The 26,794-nt window shown below is 44.1% G+C and overlaps 1 protein-coding gene across 1 annotated transcript; it reads left to right on the top strand.

Annotated features, from left to right (window-relative positions):
• The first annotated feature begins 23,944 nt into the window (after positions 1 to 23,944).
• CARTPT (CART prepropeptide) lies at positions 23,945 to 26,455 on the top strand. The gene is made up of 3 exons (XM_006081350.3): positions 23,945 to 24,754; positions 25,158 to 25,241; positions 26,098 to 26,455. Exons 1-3 carry the CDS (start codon positions 24,599 to 24,601, stop codon positions 26,203 to 26,205), a joined length of 348 nt encoding a protein of 115 aa, XP_006081412.1. The 5' UTR covers positions 23,945 to 24,598; the 3' UTR covers positions 26,206 to 26,455.
• The last annotated feature ends 339 nt before the right edge of the window (positions 26,456 to 26,794 follow it).

Genomic DNA, 26,794 nt, shown 5'->3' with positions numbered 1-26,794 from the left:
TTTGGTCTGGCCCTGCCAAGGCATTAGTGGTGAGTTAATTAAATGTTTGCCCAAATATAGCAGGCTAATTTTTAAGTTGATAATTTTGTATGGCCTGAGAATGATGTTATAAATATCCAAATGGCACGTGGCAGAAAAAAGGTTCCCCAGGAACCTTTTCAGGATGATGCATTCTTTTGCTTTGTCAGAGTTTATTTTATTCAAATGAACTAACATCTACTGAAGGCCTACTATGTGTCTGACTTTGGGGTGGGATACAAAGATAAGTATGGCATGGGTCCTGTATGTCACCGGCTCAATACCCCTCCATCTTTTGGTAATTGCACTCTCATTCTTCTTTGGGAGCTACCCCTTTTCTGTTCTGTGCAGTCTTGGTGAGCATCAAGCAACGAGCCCTGGTCCCCAGCCAAGAGCTGGACACCTCACTGAGTCTTGGCCAGGTTGACTCTAGCATTTGACTCTTGAGCAGAGGGACAAAGATGGAAGATGACTGGCACTCTGGTTACTGAGGCTCTGTAAGCCTGAGGTACTCTGGCATCCTGTATTTTTCCAATAATCTTTTAAAAAAATTACTAACGTCAGGCTCCTATGCTGGTAGCAGCAGACACTAACTGGTAGCAAGTCCTGCAGGTCATAGGTTAAAATAAGCTAGTCTGTATTTTCAAACTTGATGAAAAATTTTCTGCCTGCATTTAAAAAAATACATTTCAGAAATGAAACCACTGGAACATTGAAAGTAAGTAAAAAAGATAATGGAGACAGAAGAGTAAACTAAGGGTATTGGCCCTCAGGATACATGAGCATTCAAAGGAGGGATGTGACTTCCCACCACCATCAAAGTTAGGATGGATTGAGTGTTTAAATTGCCACATGGAAACTTGATTTATTGCAACCTTTTGATCACTGAAATATGTCACTGAGCAAGATTTTAGGTTACTTTTAATTGGAAATCTGGCTAAAAAGATCTGACAGTCTTTCATTAGGGATAATTTAGATGCAGCCATACCAAGAGACAGAGGGTAAAACTAAGTACTTAGGTAGCCTTAAGTGACCTTTTGGGTAGCCTTACGACCACAGTGCTGGTCTTTTATGAAGGTAAACAGGTTGTTTGTAGTCTCTTTTGAAATGTTAATACTTTGTAATATTTGCATGAATGTTTATAAGTATTTGTGAGGCTCCTGTTTTTATTTTGGAGCTATCGGTATTTTTATTTTGTCTTGATTTTAATGTGACTTTTCTTCTACGTCTTTCTACCTTGAGGGATATAGGAAAGAAAGGTAACTTATCATCATAATTAGCTAATTAATATTAATAAAGGAAAGTAAGGAAGAGTCAGACATTGTAAGCATGGTCACCTGGGAAGCTTCGCCAGGAAGCTACAGCTTCACAAGCATTGTTCCTCCAAGGGGAATAGCACCCTCCCTTCTCCCATCTGGTCCTGGATTGTTGAGGGGAGCAGGGACAGATGGACACATGCCTAGTGAAGTCCTGGTGACCCAGGGAAGGTGCTTGCCTGTCAGTCTAGTCTGGGGAACAATGGACTGGCTAGGGGGTGAACCCCATCAGAGTTGTGTGAAATCTTAAAAGCTAATTGGTTAATTTGAAGAAGCTCCTGGTTAAAATCCCCAAAGAGTTTCCTCTTTCTTGCTCTCTTCTTCAGGCTTGTTCACTCTTGCTCCATGACCCACACCTGTGTGGGCATTCACCTGTTTACTCTCTGTAGCTATGTGGCCTTAAGCAGCTGCATGGCCATCCATGTGGACCCTACCTACATGGACTACAGCTGGGGGACAAGCCAAGATAGCTTTACTGTATTTTAATATAGAAGAGAAATTCTGGGCCTGCTGAAGACAAGACTGGACTTTTTCCATGGTGAGATGGACAGAGATGGGACCCCTTAATTTTACATCATCAATAAAGCTTTCTATGAAACCACATCATCCTGTGGGGGCCTCAGGAAATTCTTTTCCTCTCTGCACCCCAAGAAACCCACTTCTACTGATAATAATGAGAGGATTATGTTTATAGAACGGACCACTGTGAGTAAGGGAACAATGGAGTCTTCCAAGTGTGGCATGACTTGCATCTATACCAGATTGGACTTAGCATTCTGCATAGGAGAACAGGAATTTTTTGCTGGACGGAGAGCTCAATTTGAAATCAAGGAACTTAGTTCTTGTCTAGGCAGTGGTACTGACTAGCTGTCTGATCTTGGCCTAGTCTTTCCTTATCTCTTAACACAGGGGTGGGACTACATTAGTGGTTTTCTCCTCTGGTTTCACATTAGAATCAGCTGAGTAGTTTAAACAAAAAAAGCTGGAATCAAAATCTTTGTGGGATATGTTTTAAAGCACCCCATGACTGCCTGAGAACAAAGGTTCTCAGAATTCCACTGGTATCAGAATTACCTGGAGGGATTCTTAAAACACGGATTGCTGGGTTCCACCTCAGATTCTTATTCTAAAGGTCTCGAGTGGGCTCCAGAATCTGTGTTTCGAACACGTTTCCACCTGGTGCTGCTGGTCTGGGGATCACTTTGAGCACCACTGACGGCTTGAGATGATCTTGCAGTTCCTTCCTAGCTCTAAAACTTTAGGATTGTAAGAGCAGTTTCTGCTTAGTGATGTCACTCTTGTATATTTTTGGTTAAGTCAGTGTACATTTCTCTCTCCCCATTTTCAGGGTAGGGTGAATTTGTCTTAACTTCTTGGTCAGTGATTCACAGCCCTGCTGAAAACTACATTCACCTGAGGAACTTTGCTTATGAAATGCCCTGGTGCCCAGGCTGGACTCCAGGACTAAACGGGGCTCTCTCAGGTGAGGATGCAGTTATCAGGATTGTTAAAGTGCCCTCAAGCGATTCCGGTGTGCGGCCAAAGCGAGTCTCTTCACAGAGAAAGGCTGGTCAGGAGGTTTCAAAATGGAGCAACTGCTCACTTCAAGGCATTTTCATGAATTTGAAAACTTAAATTCCAGTTGTATATACATTTTTCATGTATATGTAACTTAGGTAGAAGTTTGCCTTATTTTGATATCTATATGTACCTAATTTCAGGCTAACTACTGAAAGTGGTTACCAATAGCTGTAAGTTTCCAATGAGATATATCCAACGTGATGGAAAGAAATAAGATCAGACCAAAAACAAACAAGCATAAACAGGAGCAGTATTTTACATAACGGGCCATAATGACAGCTAACACTTCTCTTGTGCAGAATTGTTTTCTGAGGCATGTCTTTATGCCCTGGTGCCTTTGTTGTAGCTTCTCAGTGGATTAAACAGAGGACTGAAGTCTCTGAGGACTGCTAGTTTCTCACTGCCAACCAACCGTAACTAGAGAAAGGAAGGGATATTCATCAAGATGGTTGAGATTATATTGAAAACTTTTTTGTTGTGCAAGCCATTCATAACAAAATTTATCATTTTAACCGTGTTTAAGTATTCAGTTCGATGGCATGAGGTAAATTCACTGTGTCGTACAACCACCACCACCTCCAGAACTTTTCATCTTCTCAACTGAAACTCTGTACCCATTAAACAATAACTCCTCACTCTTCCCTTCCCCCAGCCCCTGGTAATCGCTATTCTATTTTCTGTCTCTATGAATTTGCCTATTCTAGGTATCCTATGTAAGTGGAATTATACACTATTTGTCTTTTTTGTGTCTGACTTATTTTACTTGGCATGATGTCTTCAAGGTTCACCCAGAGATTCTTTTCATCAAATATATCCGTGTCACAATTGAATGAGGTCTGTGAAGGTGTCAGTCTTACTCCAGTTAAACAAACACGCGGTGATGGAGAGCGCTGTTTCCCTGGAGCCTTTAGGCACGTCTGCCGGGTGGTCTGTAGTGGTACCATTCAGTTCTGCTCTCAGCAGCAGCCTCCTCGGTCGCTCAGTCCAGAAACATGGTTGTCATTGTGATTCTCTCCTCTTCCTTACCCTGACATTCAATTGCTCAACAAATCTTCCTGATTTTACCTCTCAAATACCTCCCTAAATCCTCCTTTTTTTATCCCCGAACTAGCTTCAGCCAGACCTCCATCTGTTCTCGCTTGGATCAATATCAGAGACTCCAAACCAGTGTCTCTGGTTATCACTGCTGTCAGTCATTATTTTGTTAATTCACCCAACGAGTGTTATATCGCACCAACACTCCTTGTCAGGCACCGAGCTGGCCTCTTAGAGCCTTCTGCATAGCCATTTGGACCACACTTGTCTCAAATAAACCTGATTTTACCCCAATACATTGATTCTAGAACCCAACTTTCCCCAGCCTTCCAGTAGAGGATGGAATAAAGATTCAGAACTCTTGGCAGGTGAAATCAAGGGTTCAAAGCAACAAGAGGAAATTTAAGAGTAATAAGTACAGAGGCCTACATCTCAATTCAGGAAAGTAGAGACTTATGTGCAGAACTAGAGAAACCTGGCTTTGCAGCCATTCACTTGGAAAAAAAAGACCCTGGAATTTTGGTTATCAACCAGCTTGATACAAGTTAACAGTGTGTGAGACTCTTGGTAAGAGTTATCCACATTCTCAGCTGCATTAATTTCAAAAATATGCTGATTATAGGCCATAGTAATATCTGTCCTTGGGCTGATTATTATCTTCAGGGACATAAGCCAGAGCCTATGAAGTATATTAACAAGCTAGAGCCCGGCTGGTATGGCTCAGTGGTTGAGTGTCGACCCATCAATCAGGAGGTCACATTTTGCTTTCCTGTCAGGGCACATGCCTGGGTTGCAGGCTCGATTCCCATTAGGGAATGTGCAGGAGGTAGCTGATCAATGGTGTTTCTCTCTCATCGATGTTTCTAACTCCCTATCCCTTTCCTTTTCTCTTTCTCTAAAAAAATCAATAAAAACATATTTGGAAACAAAAACAAGCTAGAGAAGGACATGCAGGATGGTGTTTCTGAGGCTGGAGAACTGGGCCTTGTCTGTACTTGGGAAGTATGTTAAAACACCCAGATTCCCGGGATCCACCCCTGGATATTTTCAGGCGATTCTAATGCACATCTTAGTTTGGGTACCACTGATATGGATGACATGAACAGCATGATCTGAGAAATATTGAAAAAAGTGGAGATTTTGCTTAAAGAGAGAGGATGTAATAGGTGTTTGCAAGATCTGAAGGGTTGTCGTTTGTAAGCTGAAAGAGCAGGAGGGGAGGGTGTAGTATGTTTAGGAGAAGCTTCGGTGAGAATTTACTAATACTGAAAGCTGTGTGGTTATGGACCAGGCTGTCCCAGGAAATATTAAAGAGGAGACGGATATTAGGAATGCTGTAGGGCAGTACTTCAAACTTCAATGTGTGTATGTGAATCACTGGTGTATCTCATTAAAATGCAGATTCTAATCTAATAGGTTTGGGTTAGGATCTGAGATTCTGTGTTTCTAATGAACTGATGCAAGGCTTCTGGTGTGTGGACCACACTTTAGTAGAAGGCTGGCTGTAGCGGGTGCTGCTACCGGTTGACCAGATGACCTGGGTGATCTCTCAGTTCAGAGTGGGTATTCAGCAAAGTTTAGTTAATTGAAGATGGAGAAAGCATGCTACCCAAACCACATCAGAATCCTTCAGAACTTTTTGTGAGGAACATGCTTTAATCTGTTTAGTTTAATTCTTTCATTTCTCTAGAAACTAGGTATTATATATAGATGAATGACCGAGAGCATGAGCTTCGGAATCAAATAATCTATGTTTTGTGTCTTGCCTTCCCCATTACTAGGATTATGAATCTGGGCAAGTAACAACCGATCTGAGCCTCCTTTTCCTCATCTCTAATAACCCCTCACTGGGTTTTATGAGCATTTCATACAGGGGTCCTCAAACTTTTTAAACAGGGGGCCAGTTCACTGTCCCTCAGACCGTTGGAGGGCCGGACTATAGTTTAAAAAAAAACTATGAACAAATTCCTATGCACACTGCACATATCTTATTTTGAAGTAAAAAAACAAAACGGGAACAAATACAATATTTGTATTTGCATGTGGCCCGCGGGCCGTAGTTTGAGGACCCCTGATTTCATATGTTAACGACCGTAAAGTGCTTAGTATAGAGCAAGTACTTGAAATGTACTACCCATTATTTATGAAACTACTCATTTCATCAGGCACCAATCTACATTGTTGCCCTTCCTACTCCTCCTATATTCTTGGAGGATTCTTGAGAGCTCTGCAGATGTCATAGAGTGTACCAGTGAGCTCTCAGAATACAGGCACTCACCCCACATTTCTGGGAATACTTTCTTTTTTGGGGGGGTCCCATGCCTTTATTGTTGGCATTTTCTTACCTTCACCTTCTGAAATCAGAAGCTACATATTTTCTCTACTTATTTTTTATAGTAAGCATTAAATAGATAACTTCTAAAATTGCAAAGCAAAGAAATACTAATGTACACATTTACGTAGGGATATCCACAAGATAATAAAACAGAACTGATTAAAAGTGATTGCCTCTGTTGGTAAAGGGATGGATAAGAAAGGTGGATTAGGGGACTGTTATGAGTCTGTCTGTTCTATTTATGTTTTAACTACTTGTATTATTTGATTTTTTAAATTTTAATTTTATTTGGCCTTCTTCCATCATAGCCTGCCTAATCTCTTTAACTTGATTTAAAAAATTAAAATTTTAATTTTAAAGAATTAAGCCACGTCCAGAACACTTAAGGATAATAAGGAAAGACACTTAAATTAAGTGATAGGGAGCAAAAAAAGATTTTAAGCAAGAGTATGGCATAATCAAAAATATTTTTAAGGAAGATCAAAGCAGTCTACAATGTCAAGAATGTACTGCATGATCTCACTTATATATGGAATCTAAATATGTCAAAGTCATGAAACAGAGAGCAGAATGATGGTTACCAGGGGCTGAAGGGTGGGGGAAATGAGGAGATTTTGGTCAAAGGGTACAAACTTTCATTTAGAGACCAAATACAAAGCCTTGTGACTTCAGTTAATAATAATGTATTGTATTCTTGAAAGTTCCTAAGAGAATAGATTCTAAGTGTTATCACTCCCTGTGAAGAAAAACAAAGGTAGCTATGTGGGCGATGGGTATGTCAATTAGCTTGATTGTGGTAATCATTTCAACAGTGTGTATCAAAACATCACATTGCAACTCCGAGGTCTGCTCTGCACGCACACTGGGATCCAGCCCTAGTTGCCCACAGCAGTAACCATATTAATAGGCACTCTGTTGGCTTTCTGCCTTCTTTCCCATCTCACTCTGCCCACTCTCTCATTATGCTTTGTGGGGATCACATTCCAGTTAAACTACCTGGGCACAGGTCTTTGTCTCAGGGTCTGCTTTGGGGAAACCCCACACTTTGATGTCCGGCCAGGACTCTGAACTTGGTTACAGCCACTTTGTTCAGAGTGTGGTTCCCTCTATTCATGAGTCAACACTCTTTCGAGTACTTTCTGCCTTGAATTCTTTTGTACACCCACTGATGACCCTTTGCCTATATCTCTGTTATTTTTGGCTTATTCCTTTTTGTGCTCCTTTCTGTCATTTTACTTGGTGTGGAGAGGGGGTGAGGAGGCACAAACCCTGGTGATTTGGCCTTCTTCCATCATAGCCTGCCTAATCTCTTTCACTTGATTTCCGTTCTGCCATCATTTGCCCACAATCCCACAGCCACGGAACACTTACATTTGCTTATCTCTTTCATGCCTTTGCATGTGCTCTCCCTCTGCCTGGAATTTTATTCTCCTGGTCTGACTGACAAATTACCACTTTTTCCTTAAAATTCTGCTCATGTCGACTCTTCTATTGCACGTCCCCTAATTGTGCCCTCCCTCTTCAAGCAGTTCATAATTATGAGTTCTCCATCTGTCTCCTTTACTTGATTCTATGTCCTGCAAGGATGAAGATTGTACCTTTTCATTGGACATTATATTCCCAGTCCCAGGCACAGCGCCTGGCCTGGTGCTCTGTAGTATCTGTTGAATGTACACATAAACGCATTCCTTAAGGGCAAGAAGCCAACTTAGCTTTCACATCAGCTAGGAACAGGATCTGGGGCACTGGTGGACCTCCCCGGTGTGACTGCAGGAGAGCTGGCTACCGCCAATCATCCTGTGGAGAAGTGCTTACAAGATGAACCTGGGAGCAGTCAGAGGGCGGGGGGCGGGTGGGGGGGGTGGGGGGAGGAACAGTGCAGGGTGGTTATGGGCCACAGATGGGTGGTAGGGGCATGAACAGAAGTGAGGTTACTGTGTTCTGTCCCAGGTTTGCCTGTTGTTACCTTAAAATTTGTTGCTAGGAGTTGATTTTGTGACGTCTCAGTCTCCCACCATTCTTGTTCATTTTTTATTTTTATTTTTACCGAAGGCTGCGTGGTATGGAAGCGAAGAGGTGGAGCTGAGGCTTGAAGTTTGAAGTTCCAGCTCCACCACTTGTTAGTTTGTAATTTGAGGACAGGTTACCCAGGTTCTCTCTGCCTCAGTTTCATTCTCTGTTGTGAGGATTAAGTGAATATATATATTATGTTAAATTTATTTATAATGTTTATATGTATATAGTCACCTAGAATCAATAGGAGGCATATACTAAGCCTTAAGTGTTAGATATTATTAATATAATAATTACCAGGTGACTAAAACAAGATTTTAGGAGGCCTGGTTGCTTGCTCAAAGTCACACAGGAAGTCTAAGGTGAGTCTAGAGCAGTGGTTCTCAACCTTCTGGCCCTTTAAATACAGTTTCTTATGTTGTGACCCAACCATAAAATTACTTTCGTTGCTACTTCATAACTGTAATGTTGCTACTGTTATGAATTGTAATGTAAATATCTGATATGCAGGATGGTCTTAGGCGACCCCTGTGAAAGGGTCGTTCGACCGCCAAAGGGGTCGCGACCCACAGGTTGAGAACAGCTGGACTAGAGTGATAAATCTGTATTTTGAGATTCAAGGACCATTTTAAAAATCCCAGCAGTGAGAGCCCTGCAGGCACTGGCTGTGCCTCACTGAGCAGGAGGCGTTTTTAGACACTCAGAGCTGCCTGGGTCCAGCAGCAGGAAGTGATGATTCAGAAAGTCTGTTTGATTTCCGTCACCAGATGTTGTTGTGTATTTGGCATCAAAATCTGGATGTTCACTGAAGGGCTCGCTCAAGCCCAAGTCACTGTGTTTTTGTCTCCGGGGACACACGGACGCCAAAAAGAGCAGAGCCTTAGAAAAATCAATCCCTCGATATTGAAAATGCCAGCATCGTTTCACTTTGGCTATTGTACATCAAACCACATCAAAAAGTGAATCTGGTAGTATTTCTTCAGTGGTGATAATGTTGCTACAACTGAAATACGGGTGATTAATGTCAAAGCTTCAGATCCCACACTTTTCTGGTTAGGTCATGGGCTTATGACGAGGACACTGGAATTCATCTAGTTCAGTTCTCTCTGTGGATCCTCTGGGCTATTTGTTCCGTTTCTTTAGGCGTTTGCTCGGGTGGATTTGGTTGCCTCCCTATTTGAGTTGAAAGATGGGAGTAAGGAATGAGCCTAGAGTCAAACTGAGGCTAGAGGCTATTTTTACTTCTGGAAATAGCAGCAGGGGAAATTGTGAAGTCTGCCTGCGTCTGTGAAGGGCCTTCCCTGCTTTGAGTACCAGTTGTTGCTTTGAGTCATGTGTTTACTGTCTTATTTCTTATGTTTTGTTTTAATTATTCAGTGGTTGCTCTAGGGTTTACAATGTGCATCTTATCACATTTTCTTTCAAATAATATTACACCACTTCATGAAGAGTGTAAGAACCTCACAACAGTTTGCTTCCATTTTCCCCTTCGTCATTGGTGCTATTATTGTCATACCTTGTAATTTTACATTTTTATAAAACCTACAATACATCGTTATTCATTCTTGCTTTAAATCGTGAGTTATCTTTTATAGAAATGTAAAAAAAAAAACACAAAAAGTTGTTTATCCACATATCTACCATCTGATGCTCTTCATTCCTTTGCATAGATCTGAGTTTGCATCTGGGATGATTTTCCTTCAGTCCTAAGAACTTCCTTTAACATAGTTTGCATTGTAGGTCTGCTAGCAACAAATTCTCCCAGCTTTCCTTTTTCAGAAAATGTCTTTATTTAATCTTTTTTGTTTGGGGAGTGGGTGGGTAATAACAATGGGTTAAATATATATATCCATAGAATGAAATATACACAGCTGTTTAAAATAATGCAAAATATGTTTAAAGACATTCGCTGTATATTAAGTGGAATAGCCTTTATAGAGATGGATATACAGTACTAGTAGCCTTGCGCACGAATCCGTGCACCAGTAGCTCACCAGTAGCTCACCAGTAGCTCGCTGCCGCCCTCTATTAGCTCTCCACCTGCTGCCCCACCCTCCTGTAGCTCCCCCCTCCCACCTCTCCCCATAGCTTGCTGCCCTGCCCCCTCCTATAGCTCTCCGCCGCCCACTTGTAGCTCACTGCCCCACCCTCCTGCTGATTTGTGATCCAGTCGTTACAGTCAGTCGTTAGGCTTCACAGTGTAATGACCATTTGCATATTACATCTTTATTATATAGGATAATGTAATTTTTTGTATAAAAATTAGCCCTAACCGGTTTGGCTCGGTGGATAGAGCATCGGCCTGCGGACTCAAGGGTCCTGGGTTCGATTCTGGTCAAGGGCATGTACCTTGGTTGTGGGCACATCCCCAGTGGGGAGTGTGCAGGAGGCAGCTGATCAATGTTTCTCTCTCATCGATGTTTCTAACTCTCTATCCCTCTCCCTTCCACTCTGTAAAAAATCAATAAAATATATTAAAAAAAATAAAAATTATGTATGTATAATTAACCATATAAAAATCCAGAATAACATGCATGGGAATGTAAACAGTGCTACATCAGTGAAGTGTCTTTTTTTGGCATATTGGAATTTTCTAAAGTTTTTTAAAAATATATTTTTATTGATTTCCGAGAGGAAGAGAGAGGGGGAGAGAGATAGAAACATCAATGATGAGAGAGAGTCATTGATTGGCTCTTGTACACCCCCTCCTGGGGATCAAGCCTGCAACCCTGGCACGTGTCCTAACTGGGAATCAAATCCTGACCTCCTGGTTCATAGGTTGCCATTTAACCACCAAGCCACACCAGCCAGGCTCTAAAGTTTATAAAATTAACCGGCATCACTTTTAACATAAAAAATTGTTTGTTTTAAACTATTTTGCTTTTTCCTTCTAATATTTTCACACTATTAAAATGCATACCTTAATAAAATGTGTTTAAAACTAAATGCCATTTGCCCTGGCCAAATAGCTCAGTTGGGTAGAGTGTTGTCTTGATATGCCAAGGTTGTGGGTTTGATCCCCGGTCAGGGCACACACAAGAATCAACCAATGAATATATAAGTAGAACAATAAATCTCTCTCTCTTTCTCTCTCTCTCTCTCTCTCTCTTTCTCTCAGCAATGGAAAAAAAGTAAATTACATTTAAACTCTCTCCTAATATGCAAATGTTAATTGATGAGATTAAAATTAAAGCATGTTTCTAGATTCTGGGCTTTGCAAATAAAATGATAGGGGGGAAATGGGCACATTTTGTAAGAGTATAGGGAAAACTAAAAGGACAGTGTTAGAGATATTCAGTCTTTTCTCATCTCTCCCTCCCCATGTCGGTTTCCTGCTCTTTCCCTAGTGAACCATTCGTGGGAGCTGGGTGTAGCTTCTTTCAACATTTAAAAATGAATTCACAATCTTGGCTTTGTATGTTTTTTAGAAGAAAAATACCTAGGGGTGAAAATTACCAGTGATTTCTGTTTGTTTTTCTCAAGCCATTAAACCATGTAATATCTAAAAAAATGGAATTGTAAACAAACACACAAAATACTTTTACATAATATGTTTATATATTAGTAGCTAATACATGGTATTGTTATAATACTAGAGGCCCGATGCACAAAATTTGTGTAAGAGTAGGCCTTCCTTCCCTGGCAGGCACCCGGGACCTGGGCTTCCCTTGCAGCCCCGGCTTCATCCGGAAGGACGGAAGGACATCCAGAAGGACATCTGGTCTAATTAGCATATTATGCTTTTATTACTATAGGCTTACAAAGTTTCCATAAAATTCTGCATCCTCCTTTCCCCCACTCAGTTCACATTTTGTCTGGACATCTATCTATTTTGATTCCAATAGAGAAACATACAGCAACGTGGTTAGCATCACAGGACTTGGAGTGAGACTGCCTGTGTTGAATTCCAGTCCTGCCATTGCTGGTTGTGTGACCTTGGCAATTTCCTATCTTTTCTGTGTCCTAATTTCTTTATCTGTGAAATGTGGGTTTTAATAGTTTTGACTTAATTGGGTTGTCGGGAGCATCGATTGGGTTGAAACATGTAAAGCACTTAGAACAGTCGCCGACACAGGAAGTGCTTAGTAACTGCCATTCATGCTGTTGCTGTTATGAAGGATGCCCCTGGCTGTGCATCTCTAAGACAAAGATGTTGACGTGTTTATTTCTTTTCCTGATATAGACTTCCACTGAATCCCTCTTGGCTCTCAAGCAAGCATTACCACCATTGTTGCATGGGGGTAGACTTGAAATTTTTAGCTTTAGAACAGAAATTTGTCTAGTTATTCCACTGTAAGCACTTAATAAAAGTGAGCTATTGTGATGATCTAAATCACTTCTTTGAACTCTTGTGTATTATAACATACCAATGTATTTCCTTAGGGATGGACACTTAGATTGTGTCCTATGTTTCTCTGTTAAAAGCAATCCTATATAATAAAGAGCTAATATGCAAATGGTCATCACGCCCTCATGCTGCCACGCTGCAATGGCTCAGACACTCAACACTAAAGGAGAGAGGAATGGGGACCAGCCAGGCACAAATGAGCTCACGAGAGAGGAATGAGGACCAACCAGGCACAAATGAGCTCATGAGAGAGGAATGGGGACCAGCCGGGCTGCTGCCCAGAGGAGGGACAAGCTGCCTGCCCCGTGAGCCCGGGCACCTGTGGCTGTGGCCCAGGCAAAACCACCCGTCCATTGTCCCCGGCGGCTGCAGCCCGCCCGGGTGAAGCCAGCCCAGGTCCTGGGTGCCTGCGGCTGGCCAGAGGGAGGGAAGCCCGGGTCCTGGGTGCCCGTGACCAGCCAGAGGAGGGAATCCTGGGTCCCGGGTGCGGGGCAAGGCAGAGGCAGTTAGGGGAATCAGGCCAGCAGGGGAGCAGTTAGGGGTGATCAGGCAGGCAGGCAAAGGTGGTTAGGGGCAGTCAGGCAGGCAGGCAGGCAGGCAAGCGGTTAGGAGCCAGCAGTCCCGGATTGTGAGAGTCAGTCGGACGTCTCCCGAGGGGTCCGGAATTGGAGAGGGTGCAGGCCGGGCTGAGGGCCGCCCCTCCAGCCCCGTGCATGAATTTGTGTACCAGGCCTCTAGTGCTATAATATTTATCCATGTATATTGCTTGTTGTACACATGTGAGAGAATAGAACTGCTGAGTTGGAATTGAACCCAGGCCTGCTTAGTGCCAAAGAGAGTAATATGTAGAGACAAACTTAATAAATTTTGAGACTTAAATTTTTTTTTAAATTTTAAAACATAAAAATTTTTCCATTCGTCATGGGTCATAACCCATGACGAATGGAAAAATTCCCCAGAGATGAGCATTGCCTTTGAGAGGCAGTCATCATCCAGAGGGGCCTTTGGCAGGGGAGACAGTAAAAGTCTCCTCACTCCATAAATGAATCCACGTGGAACATTCAGCTGAATGTGATGCATGTGAGACCAACAGGGAAAAATGAAAAAGATTTATAGGGATGTTGTCAACATGAACAGTTTTATTGCTCAAAGAATTAGGGGTTATTAAATGTTGATTGAATAACATTTTATTTATTCAATCAACACTTAATTGCAGACATTTGCAGGCTTGAAAGAGTAGTGATTTGTGGGGACAAGAGGTTTTGAAACATTTTTTTTCTCTTTCAATCTGACATAGCAAGTCTCATTACTGAGCCAAGAACTATTTAATTGTCTGTATTTCAAGAAGCTCCTCTACATTTTAGACAAGTGGTAGAGTATTTCAAAATGTTAAATCAGGGAAGCATTGTAGAGGAGAAAGGAAGGGGCAGACAGGAGAGAAGAAAAGGGGACCTCACTGGTTGGGGGCTGGCGACAGCAGAACATCCTGGGTTGATGGAAGCAAGTCCCATGCCGGTGACAGGATGTTCTCTCCTGAAGAGCCCATGTCCAGGGACAGACTGCAGTCTTCCTCAGGCAGACCTGTGCTCTCAGTGGGCCCCAGAAGAAATCTGAAAACTCATCTCCTGTCTTCATGCCTCTGAGGACCCAGATTGCAGCCCCGAAGGTTGCCTGGAGTTTATGTTTACTTCTGAGGACCCAGAGGGTAGAGGTCATAGTACAGACTGTCATTCTTTCCCTGTGGCCTTCAGTCTCCTGCCTTCTTACTCCCCATTATTCTCCTCAAGGCACCCAGACACCTGCAAATGATTTTAAATGAATAAATAAAATAATAGTGTATTCACACTGTTAAGATACTGTAAATAACTATCAAGTTAATAGCTATTAAAATATTACTTTAGTGTACATTATTCCTAATACAGCTTTTTAAGAAAAATATCTTTGTAAAGCACCTGACATTTAGTAGATATTCAGTAATCAGTAGCAATTTATCATCGCTATTCTATTGGGAAAGAAACTTATGCTAGGTTATATTTAAAAGGCACCCATTAGATTCGACTCTGTCTATAGAGCTTTGAATGAGAATGGCTTTAAAAAAGTGCATTGTTTCCAGGTTAAGTGAAAATGTGGTGACTACTGCTGAGCACTGTTAATGTGTCAGAGCCACAGATTCATCATCTGTGGTCCTGTGTGGTGGGAGGCCCTGGAGGCAGGTGATGGGGCAGTGTGAGTGGGTGGCAGGGCAGGGTCCTGAGGCTTTTGCCCTTTTGCCCTTTGTTCTCCTTACTGCTCCTGCAGGTCCTATTTCGAAGAGTCAGGCTTAAGAGCTTTCTGCCTCGGGTGGCTTGTGATGAGGCGACTTAGGTGGGTCAGGGGGAGGACAACATAGCAGTGGGTGGTGGATTTCAAGCTGGTTCCCTCCCCTCGCCTGACCCCCTAATTCAAAAGCACTGAGATGGTGGCAGAAAGAACCTTGTGCCAAATTGCTCAGACAACGTTACCTCCCTGACCCTTAATTTCCACATGTGAAAATGGGAGAATAATTTGTGATTCTCAGCTTAAATGTGCTTTGCTCAGTGCCTAGCCCAGAGTACGGGCTCCGCTAGCATCTGCTACTGGCATACGTGGTGGGGTTCTGATGTCAGATCTATTGAGTGCTTCCCCCAAGAGCACTAATGCATTTTTTCTTCGTGGCTGCTGTTCAGTAAGAAGCTCGAAGCCAGCCTAGGAATTCAATAGATTATTATTCTCCATACCTCTTCACTATACAATTGTCAAGGTTTGCCCCATTTCTTTTTTTATAAATATGTTTTTATTGATTTCAGAGAGGAAGGGAGAGGGAGAGAGAGATAGAAGCATCAGTGGTGAGAGAGAATTATCAATGGGCTGCCTCTTACAAGCCCCCTACTGGGGATCTAGCCTGCAACCGGGGCATGTGCCCTGACCAAGAATTGAACCGTGACTTCCTGGTTCAAAGGTCAACACTCAACCACTGAGCAACACCAGCTGGGCTCCTCCATGTCTCTAATGCTATATATTTTAGGACTAAAATTTCCCCAGTGGATACAGCTACAAAGGATAAGCTCTCTGACAGCAAGACCCAGGCTTATTTCAGGGAAACGGTCTTTGAGATGCAATCAGTAGTATTATCAACACCCATTTTAGCTCAATCTGTCTGACCCTAGGAAAAGAGATCTTAGCTATTTTGTCTGAAGGCATTGGATCTGTGTTTTCCAGATCTGATGATGAAGTGAGTGTTGTGTGGCATTGCAAGTCCAGTGATGGTCATGGATGGTATCACCCAGTGGTGCACAGCCACTCACTGGCACTGTCGGGAACCATGGTCACACTTGGTGTCTTGGGTGGCAGCCTCAAGACCGTCCCCAGGCCTGATGTGTGGATTTCAAAAGGAGCCCCAGACCAAAGGCCCAGCATAGACTCCCTTGGGAAACAACTTGGGAGTGAGGTACCAGGAGTTTAAGATCTTAGAATAAAGCCAAAATTGCACCTTATAGGAGATGTAGTGTGTGTGTGTGTGTGTGTGTGTGTGTGTGTGTGTGTGTAAGAGAGAGAGAGAGAGAGAGAGAGCCAGCCAGCATGGGAGATGGGATAAAGAGGGAGGGAGAGGAATAGGCTTCTATTCCCATCCAATTGGCTTTCCAAAAGCTTTCCCGAGGATGGAGGGAAACCAGGAATGCAGCTGCAAAGGGGTCTGAGATATTGCTGGACATGCCAGGCGTCTGTGGAAGCATCTGCCCCTGACGCAATGTGATCAGGTGGAGGGTGGCTGGCTGAACTGTGCCAGCCCGCATGTCAGGGGAGGGAGTGAGGTGGGGGAAGTGGAAGGCTGACCTTCTGCTCATTTCTTCGTGCAGTACTGTTTATTCCCTGGACACTGTGCCTGGCACCGTTCTACTCAGACCAGACCCTTGCCCTCACTGAGTTTACAGTCTAAGGAGGAAGGTAAACATTTAACAAGGAAACAAGTTAATCAATTATAAATAGTGATAAGTGCTTTGCAGAAATGGAGTTCTGTAATTAAAAAAATAAATGAAGGCTATTTTGAGTGGCTGGAGGACTCTTTGAGGTGACATTAGAGCAAAAGACCTAGAGGATGAGAAGAAACCATCCAGGAGTAGGTGGGGGTCGAGGGAATGGCATGACATGAGATGAATGGAGGCTACTGCCTAGTAGATGCTCAAAAAATGAGTGAATGAAGGTGGAGAGGGTGGCAAGGACCAGATTCCCCTGAATCTTGTAGGCCATGAAAGGAGTTAGCAGTTTATCTAAGAGCAAAGGTAAGCCTTCATGGGATCTAAGCAGGGGGGCAAGACTCAATTTATGTTGAAAAAGATCACTGTGGCTGCTATTTTTGAGAATGGGATTTGAAGGGGCCAGAAGAGTTCCAGTGTGGAGCATTCTGGGTTTTCCTCTTTAACAGCTCATCTCACACTATGCTAATTGTTTGATGTCCCCTCATCTCACCCCCAACAGCCTAGCCATTGCTTAAGGGCAAATTAGTGTTCGTTATTATCATCAGCAGCCCTGCATGCATAAAGGCTCAATAATTGTTGCTAAGTAGATAAACTATAATGAACTTTCCAAGAAAGGTGTGCAGGTCTTTAGGTTTGGATTGTAAGTATATTCTCCCTGAAAATGTCTGCTTTGAAGGAGAGGAAACTGTTTTCCTCCACCCTTTTAGGTTCAGTGAGCGTGGCTATCGAATTTGATTGACATTAGACGCTTAACAGGAGAAAAGACACACAATTTTTATTAATATTTACATAGATGGAGTTCATAGAAAAGAAGTGGAACTCAAAGAAGCAGTTAGATTTGGGGCCTGATATCCTTTTTTATATTAAACTTTTATTTTTTGAATTTTTATTGATTTCAGAAAGGAAGGAGGGAGAGAGAGATAGAAACATCAATGATGAGAGAGAATCATTGATCGGTTGCTTCCTGAATGCCCTACACTGGGAATTGAGCCCGCAACCCAGGCATGTGCCCTGACCAAGAATCGCACCATGACCTCTTGGTTCACAGGTCAACACTCAACCATTGAGCCACGCCAGTCGGGCCTTATGTACTCTTTGTAACAAAGAAAAGAGGGTTTGAAAAGTTGTGAGGCAGTGACTAGGAAGTACAATAGGGGAAACTAATGCAAGGTAAGCCCATCTCTGACACAGAGACACAAGGCTGGGGTGCTAATTATGGGCAAACTCTAAGCAGAGGTTCCTAAATTGGGTGCAGATTAGAAGGATCTAGGGAGCTTTTCAAACAATATCCACCTCACAGATCCGGATTCAAATGGCCTAGGGTGGTGCCCAGAAAGGGTTGTTGAAAAGCTCCCAGGTAGAAGCCAGAAGTATTTCCCTCAGTGGTCATCATGGCCCTGTGGTGCCTAGCACGGAACTGGGCATTTGGCTTTGTTAGCTTTGTTCTAGCCTACGGGTTGCAAACTCAGACATGTGTGGGGGCCAGTAAACAAGGGAAGGCACAAAGATGGCCAGATACAAGGCAACAGACAGTAGTAGAAATTCTGGTTTTTCAGTAGGAGATGGAAATTTGGATTTGTACATGAAACTTCCCCATTTTTAAAATGTTGACAACTGATTTAAAATGAAACTCTTTGAAGGTGCACAAGACAGCACCTTGGTTCCCACCCATATTGCTTCCTACACTGGGACCTCAGATGAACTGGCTATCTTTTTCTCTTGGGGATAGTCTAGGAAATTGAGAAAAGAGCAAGTATGTCTGCAGAGCTTTCTTGCATGACCTGGTAAACATTGGCCCTCATCACAGGGGGAGCAGTTCTTGTTTAGACTCATGTACCTTTAATTGACATTCAACAAGACTGTGGTTGCAGGGAAGACACAGGAATATTCCCGTAAACAAGATGGATGACCCTGGCCCTAAGAGGTTCTCCAGGCTTTAGATGCTCATGTGTAACTGGGTCCTATGACTTTTATATCCACACCTCTAGAGCTAAAGATGTGTTTTATCAGAATTCTGGAGAAAAGAAAAGGAGCAAATAATTATTTCAAAGTTTTCCTTTGAAATGCTTGAACATCAATACTATCTATGGCAAATACTAAGAAAGAGGTAGTAACATTTAAAAGCTGCTTGCTCCTATGTGCATCCTTGGTTCAGAAATAAAACAAAACATCTCCTGAGGAGAAATTTCTTTAGCAAACACCAGGAGAGCTTGGTCTCAGTGGGTGTCTGATGGCTGCTGGGGGCACAGCTGTAGTTATAGTCTGTTCCAACCCCCTGCAGGGCGCTGGGCAAAGGCCATATCTTCATCCAGGGCTACCCTGGTCAAGAGTGCAAATGGCAGAAAATGACATTTGCGTCTGGGCAAAAGCGTTATAATGTTCATAGCTGTGGCTCCTCAGGGTCTCTCGTCATCAGGCAGGTGTGGAGGGTTTGTGTTGGCACAGGGTGAAGGCCCTCAGGGCCTCCCCAGTCTACCCGGGAGATCTCGGATAGGTCATCTAGGTGGATCTCAGTCCAAAACTTAAGGTCTCTGTCATAACACAGAGTCCCATTTCACATTTGGAAAGTCAGAGCTTGCACTCGGAGACTCGACCTGACATTTTTGCAGTTTTCAATAGAAAATGACTTGGTTTTTCAAGGAGCAAGGGGGATCTTGACCATTAGGGAATATCTTTTATAATATTTAAAAATTATTTTAGAATTCAAGTTTTATTTTTTTCTCTCTTTTGCTCTCTCTCTTCATTTAAAAAAAATGATACAGGTGATAAACGAAATGGAAGGACAATGTAAATAAGAAAACACCAGGTTTTCAAAGGATCTGGGTCCCACCTCCCACCTGCCTGGGGGCCTGAATCCAGTTACTTAAATGACCAGTTTTCTCACCAACAGAAGTGAGAACACAATTTCTGCTCAAGGTGGATAAAAATAAGTCTTTCATCAAAGTTTAATTACTTTATACTACTTATGGGACTTATATCTGCACTCTTGAAAAGCCCCATGGGGTGTGTTCATGGCTCCTTAAAAGAAGGGACAATGGAGATGCCCACTGAACTAAGAGTGACTTGACTTCATCCATCCATTCTGGGTCAGCTATCCAGTTTTAGAAAGGAAGGGTATTAGATCCTGAAAGGATTTGTCCTCGGTGATCTTGTAGAGCAAAGTGTGCTCCCGGACACCACACTAAATGATGCAAAGATCCCCTAAGTGCTCCTCCACCAGGGGCTTATATCAGTCAGGTTATATTTGAGTCCCTTGGGGCAACTTTTTTCAATGACACGAGCTAGACTGCTCTCCTCCACAGAGATTCTGGTCCCCAGATTCTGGGGGTGAAGTATAAGCATATGTAATTTGATGAACAGAAATTTTCAGTTGATTCTGATACTTTCACAGCACGCTGGGAAACACTTCCCTAAAGGTAAATTGAAAGGTCTTTTTATTTGACCTCACCTTTGATTCACAATGTGCTAGAGATAGCCTGTTTGGAAAATGTCACCTGATGAATTGAGTTTGAGGAGAGGAGAGCCACATTCCCGTGTGCTGCCTTGGGGCGCCCTGCAGAAGCCTCATCTTGGCCAGCCCCCTGCCAACAAGACTTTCCCTTCTCTGCTGAAACAAGTCCACCCTTCAAAGACTAGCTCATAACATGGCCTACCTTTTTGATTGCCTCTCCCTAAAGAGCTTTCCTTCTCTGCTTAATTCATTCATTGTCTGGATGATTTGTTTGACTATTCAATTAGCAATTGATGGTCTAGCTTCTATTTCTGCTGAATGCAGTTTGTCGTATATTGCTATTTAATGTTTCACTGATTTCTGTCGAGTATAAATAGTGCTGATTTGAATTTTAGTTCTGGCTTTATTTCTAACTGTGTATCCTAGGCAAGTTGTTTAGCCTTTCTGGCTTTCAGAGCCCCAATTATACAATTCCACAATTCTCTTTCTTACCTCACCCTCAAGCTAAGGTTCTTACACAATGATGTTCACTTAATTGTATTTACATTTTTTGAGAGAATAATTGTAGTAGACATTTTCTAACATGGTTCCCAGGGACTCTGCATTCTGATAGTCATGCCCTTATATAATCCCTGCCCATGAGTGTGGACAGCACCCAGTGAATATGGCAAAATGATGAGATGAGTTAGAAGAGACTGTGACTTCTGTTTTGCTAGCGTTCTCTCTCAGGCTCTTCTCACATGCTTGTTCAGACGGAGAGGGTCACCTGGAAGGATGAAGGGAGGCCTCTGGTCAAGAGCCAGCAAGTGACTGAGACAGCCTGTGAGAAACCAGGTCTTACCAAGAACCATTGAGTTGTCTTGAAAGTGGATCCTGCCTCAGTTGAACCTTGACATGACTGCAGCCCCAGTCAATGCCTTGTGATTGCAGCCTTGTGAGAGACCCGAGGCTAGCTAAGTCATGCCTGACCCACAGAAATGGTGATATAATAAATACATGTTGTTCTAAGCTACTAAACTTTGGGGTAATTTATTATGTAGCAATATGTAATTAATACTATCTATGAGATGGGTTGATGGACATGATAGTCTATCTACCTGATTTGGTCCTATTGAGCTAAATTGTGCTACAGTAGCAAATGACCCCAAAAGTGGCTTATATCCAGAAGAGTTTATTCCTCCTTCTCACTATATGTCCACTGAAGGCGGTCATAGCTGTGCTCAATATTTCCTTCCCTCCAGAACCGTCTATAACCCAGGCTGATAACAGCCACCTCTATCTGGAATATTGCCAATCACCAGGGAAGAGGAAAGAGAGCAGGGCAAAGTATGCACTGGCTTTTAAACCTTCCCCATGAAAACAACGCACTATACTTTTGCTTGTATTTCACTGGCCAAAGTGAGTCACATAGTTGATGAACATGGCCCAAAGTATATTCTTCTTCCAGTGAGCAGCACTAAATATCTGTGAACAGTAACACAGTGCACCATATGCTATCGTGCAGTGGGTTAGGGGGAGTGGTAGCCACAGACTGCCGTAATATACAGAAAAGAGAAGGAATAGTTCACATGCACAGCTGAATGGGTGTGGTGGCCCCAGAGCCTAAGATAAGAGAGTACAATTGAATAGCTATTTTTCCCTAGAAAAGGGTGAAAATGAAGGGAATATGAAGCACTGCGGAGAGTTGAAGTGTTTTGTTTTGGTTTTTTAGCATCCTCAAAATCTCCATGGTTACCTCCCTAAGGTCGTTCTAAAACAGTGACTCTATGGCAATAAAGCTTTAAGACAAGCATCCTGGCCCTCCTCTTCAGACTAGATAGCCTTCCCTGAGCTCTTGAGGCTTCTGTATATAAATATATCCGCCTCCCTCGTCTATAATCCTGTTCATAAAGTTGAACCGGGTCTCCAAACAACTGTCTTCCAGCAGCCAGTTGAATAGGAGAGGAAAACTTGACACATGACCTTGGGCAAGCCTGCCATGTGTGGGTTTCAGTTTTCTCAAAGTCCAGTCTAATCTCACCTTCCTGAGAAATAAGCACAGTCCCTGTGGACTTCCTGCAAACGTTGGAGGAGCTTAAGGAACGGTTGCTAGCCCATCCATCTCAGAGGCCTTGCCAGGCTGGCTTTAGAGAGGCCGTTTGATGGGAAGTGCAGAGATCTGGCTTGCAGAGCAGGAGGAGCTGGGCCTGACTTAGCTGGTAAGCCAAGCCACCGCGATGGATCTGCCGTTAAAACCAGAACCAGCTTAAATTGCTGACACGTGGTAGAGAAATGTCAGGGCCAGAGATCCCCTAAAAAAGTAAAGGAGAGACTTGTTGAGGACCCTTCTGCCTATAAAAAATACGTTTGCCCTTAGGCTCTGCCTGTGTGGATCATGCCAGATGGTATTCTGTTTCTCCTGAGGTTAGAGTTTGTGTCAAAAGAAATAGACTTCACTTTGATGAGTTCTGAAGGAGGCATGAAAGAGTCCCAGAATCGAGGTTTAAAAAGTGACCTTAGCCCTAACCGGTTTGGCTCAGTGGATAGAGCGTCAGCCTGCGGACTCAAGGGTCTCAGGTTCGATTTTGGTCAAGGGCATGTACCTTGGTTGCGGGCACTTACCCAGTGGGGAGTGTGCAGGAGGCAGCTGATCGATGTTTCTCTCTCATCGATGTTTCTAACTTTCTATCCCTCTCCCTTCCTCTCTGTAAAAAATCAATAAAATATATTTTTTTAAAAAGTGACCTTAGATGCCATCTAAGGCAAACTGTCCAGCACAGGAGTCACTCCCTCACGCCTACGGCCTGGAGATTGGTGCTCAGGACAGGTTTGAACTTCCTGAGGTTTTTTAGGATGCAATCCTGTCCCAGTTTGCTTTCCACATTGCACCATAGGCAGTGTGAGGGAAAAGCAGTGAAGTGAAAGTGTGTGATAGCAGTGTGGAGACAATACCCTTCTTCCTGGTGACACAAGCTTTGCATTTGGGAAAAAGATTTCCATTTTGCAACTGTAATGCTCTTGGTTGTTGGAGGAAATGTTGAGAGAGGCCGTAGTCTGTAGTCTATTTCTGAAACCGGCTGCCTGTGAAACAATCCCACCCCTCTCTGGCATGTTTTACTGCTGGCTGGTGGTGAATTATGGAATAGAGGAAGGCAATGGGGTGTGGGGTAGGGCAGGGCCGGGGGAAGGCAAGAAGAAGGCCAGAGCAGCTTTCCAGGATTGAGGCGGTAGTAATAGGGATGGAAAAGAATGGATGAACTGAGGATCGGTTTGAGAGAAAGGATGTGGTGAAAGAAGCCAGGTGGGCAGGCAGGTGGGATAAGCCTCTAGGTCTTAGTGGGAAAACATCACCTCTCCTACAGGAACTTTCATTTGTATTCAGGCTGTAAGTACCCCAATCTTTTAAAATACAATATCTTCACAAGTCACGGAGGACCTGGCTTACTACTGACTTCTGATGCTGGAGATATTTCCATAATCAGGAAGTTGCTCTTTTTTTCACACCTTTACTTTATTATCTTCATTGGATATCAGAACTGGGTAGTGAGCTGGAGGGCTCCTGAGGATGGTTGGGTTTGCCCTAAGGAAAAGCTTAAATACTGCACTCAGCCGCTTACCTGGGCAGCCTCAAATTCCAGGGGAAAGGTAGGGAGCCTTAGAGAGGTAGTGCCAAGGGTCAGGGCTTCTACATACCTTACCTTTCATTCCAACCTCCAGATAATTTTGTGAGGCGCATCTTTTAAATTCCAGTTTTACAAAACAAAAAAGTGAGGCCCAGAGAGGTTCTTTACTTTGCCCAAAGCCACACAGCTTGCAAGTGGTGGAGCCAGTAGTAGAACCAGAGTCTGGGTCCCTGCACTCTCCATACCATCCCTCCGTCTTGGTCAGTCTGTTTTCCCTCTTTTCTCGTTACTACCATACAGATTCCATCGTGGAGCCCATCCTGGGGAAGGCTACAATTTCTTTCTTTTAGGTACTGTGTTTGCCTCTCCTATCCCACAGCGTGCCTAGTAAGGTGCTCAGTGAACCTGCCTACCTAGAGGCAATACCCCTTCTTGCTGCCACATATGGATCTGGGGCGAGTCAAGGCAGGTCTGGTGAGGGAGGCTGCGTTGCTGCCGCCCCTGCTAGGCGATGGGGAGGGACTCTTCTGCCTGTGCCTTGTCTCAAAGGCATTTTTCATGTCCTGTCCCCCTCGTGCTCCCCAGCCCCCACCTCTCGCCCCTTGACTTCGTTTCAGTTCCCTCTGGAGCGTCCCTTACTGCGGGGGTGACAGCATCTGGGGGCGCAGGGTCCCTGGTGTCCGCTCTCTTGCCCATCTGTGCGCAGAGCCTCGTTCCGGGGCGCCTGGAGCCCGGCGGGCATTGACGTCAAGCGGCAGCGGATTGCTGCCTACAGACGGTTGACCTGGACCCTCCTCCACACCCCCTTCCTTCCTTGCCCCCTCCCTCTTCCCCGCACCCGGGCTCTGGCTCGGTATAAAAGACAGGAGCGCGGGGCGCCCCAGCAGCGCCGAGGTTCAGCACCATGGAGAGCACCCGCTTCCAGCTGCTGCCCCTCCTGGGTGCTGCCCTGCTGTTGCTGTTACCTCTGCTGGGCGCCCGTGCCCAGGAGGATGCTGAGCTCCAGCCCCGAGCCCTGGACATCTTCACCGTGGAGGATGCCTCCCATGAGAAGGAGCTGGTCGGTATCCCCATGCCCCAGACTCCCCTGGGCTGCCGCGCGGTCCCTCCTTTGTACCTCCTCTCTTCCCTCCTCCCCACCCCATTCCCAGAGTCAGGACGCGGGGAGATGAGTGAGAAGTCCGGGCTCCCGCTGTCATCCTCCCAGCAGTCTTGTCCCCGCTCCTCTGAGCAACACAGGAGCAACACGAGCCTCCCCTCGAGGGCCCTGGGACCTGCTGTCAGTACCTGGGACAGCGCCCCCTAAGTTTCCATCCCTCTAGCAACCTTTTTTTGTCTTCGGTGTCCCAGGGTGGAGTGTGTGTGGTTCTGGGGATCCTTAAAAATAGGGCTGGAAGTGAGCACCTGGGCTGGGCTCGCAGCCAAGGCGGCAACTTTGGGCTCTCGGGGGCGGTATGTTGCAGATCGAAGCGCTGCAGGAAGTCCTGAAGAAGCTCAAGAGTAAACGTATTCCGCTCTATGAGAAGAAGTACGGGCAAGTCCCCATGGTAAGGCTTTGGAATCACCTCCTTCCCATGTTTTTCCAAGAGGAAATATACCACCTTGAGTCTTATACACGCACGCCTTCTCCCTAGGATGTGGCTAAATAATTCAGGAAAGGGGTTTGCTGAATTCTACGAGGTCCCTTTGTTTTCACCGCCAGCCCTTGCCCTTGGTCTCTAAGGGCAGACAAACCCTTTCGGAAGAGAGAACAGTATGTGCCAGGAACCAGCTCTTGTGTCTGGGTGGAAAGGAGTGTTTCCTGAAGATGAGCTTTTTTCACCTCACGAAGAATTGGTTCCTGTTCCTTCAGTTTTCTTCCTGCCTTCCGAACCCCTGTCAGTTTTGTTTTTTTAAAAAATCTAAGTTCTAGGATAAAAATTCTTAACCAGGGCTTGTCACCTTCCATGGAGAACAAACACACATGCACACATACTTAAATCTTCCTTGGGATGAGGAGGGCAGAAAGCAGGGAGCAGGGGTTGTGAGAAAACATAGGTCTATTGTTTATTTCTTAGAAAAAAGGTCTGGTTGATTTTTTTTATCTTCTGGATGAGCAACTAAAGGACCCAGGAAATGTAATCCAACTCTCCCTCCACCCTTCCCCCTCCTATCCATTCTCCCCCGCAAAGTGGAAGAATGTAGGAGGGGCTCAATAATTTAAATTTATTTTTATGTTCTCTCACTGAAATCATAAGCACAAAGCTCTCTTCCGTTTTAGGCCTGACTATACTTAGGCCTCCCGTGAGGGTGATAGGGTCCACCCGTCTCTCCCATGAGGCAGAAACTGTGTTGACAGGGAGAGTGGCCTTTGAGGGCTTGGTTTTGCGCATGTCCCACGACCACACATTGTGTTGCTTGCAGTGTGACGCTGGCGAGCAGTGCGCGGTGCGAAAAGGAGCGAGGATCGGGAAGCTGTGCGACTGTCCCCGAGGAACCTCCTGCAATTCCTTCCTCCTGAAGTGCTTATGAGGCGTCACCCTCCTCCATCAGTCCCCAGTTCCCCTGCTTCCCCAGAGGACCGCGCCTTCATTTGTGGAGTTGGGATTTAGCAACAAAGTTTGCATTTCCCGGAGGCCAAGGGGCTCTTTTCCTGATGTTTTCAAATAAAAGAACAATGTCGTGTATGCTTGTATGGTGTTGATGTGTGTGCAAAAATATTCTCTTTTTATTTTATTTGTCTGATGAACTTTGTGTATCTTTGTGTAAAGTAGGGGAACTTTGCTTTGAAAATTGTATTTTCCTATGTGGCATGGCAGGATGAAAATTAGATTTGGTGAATGTTGGTAGATGACAACACCACCTGGAAAATAAATCATCCCAAGCACCCCCAATTGAAGCATGCACAAATTATACATAATGAAGTGTTTTTAATAATTGTTCATACTGCCCTGGCTGGTATGGCTCAGTTGGTTGAGTACACCCAGAGAGGGAACCCTCTCTTTGGTAGGATTCCCTGTCAGGGCACAAGCCCGCATTGGGGCTTGATCCTGGTAGGGGGCATGCAGGAGGCATCCAATCAATGTTTTTTTTCCTCTCGCTCTCTTCCTATCCTTTCTTC

Source organism: Myotis lucifugus, unplaced genomic scaffold, assembly GCF_000147115.1.
Source record: "Myotis lucifugus unplaced genomic scaffold, Myoluc2.0 scaffold_0, whole genome shotgun sequence".
Taxonomy (NCBI): Eukaryota; Metazoa; Chordata; class Mammalia; order Chiroptera; family Vespertilionidae; genus Myotis; species Myotis lucifugus.
This window is presented reverse-complemented; position numbering and strand designations above follow the sequence as displayed.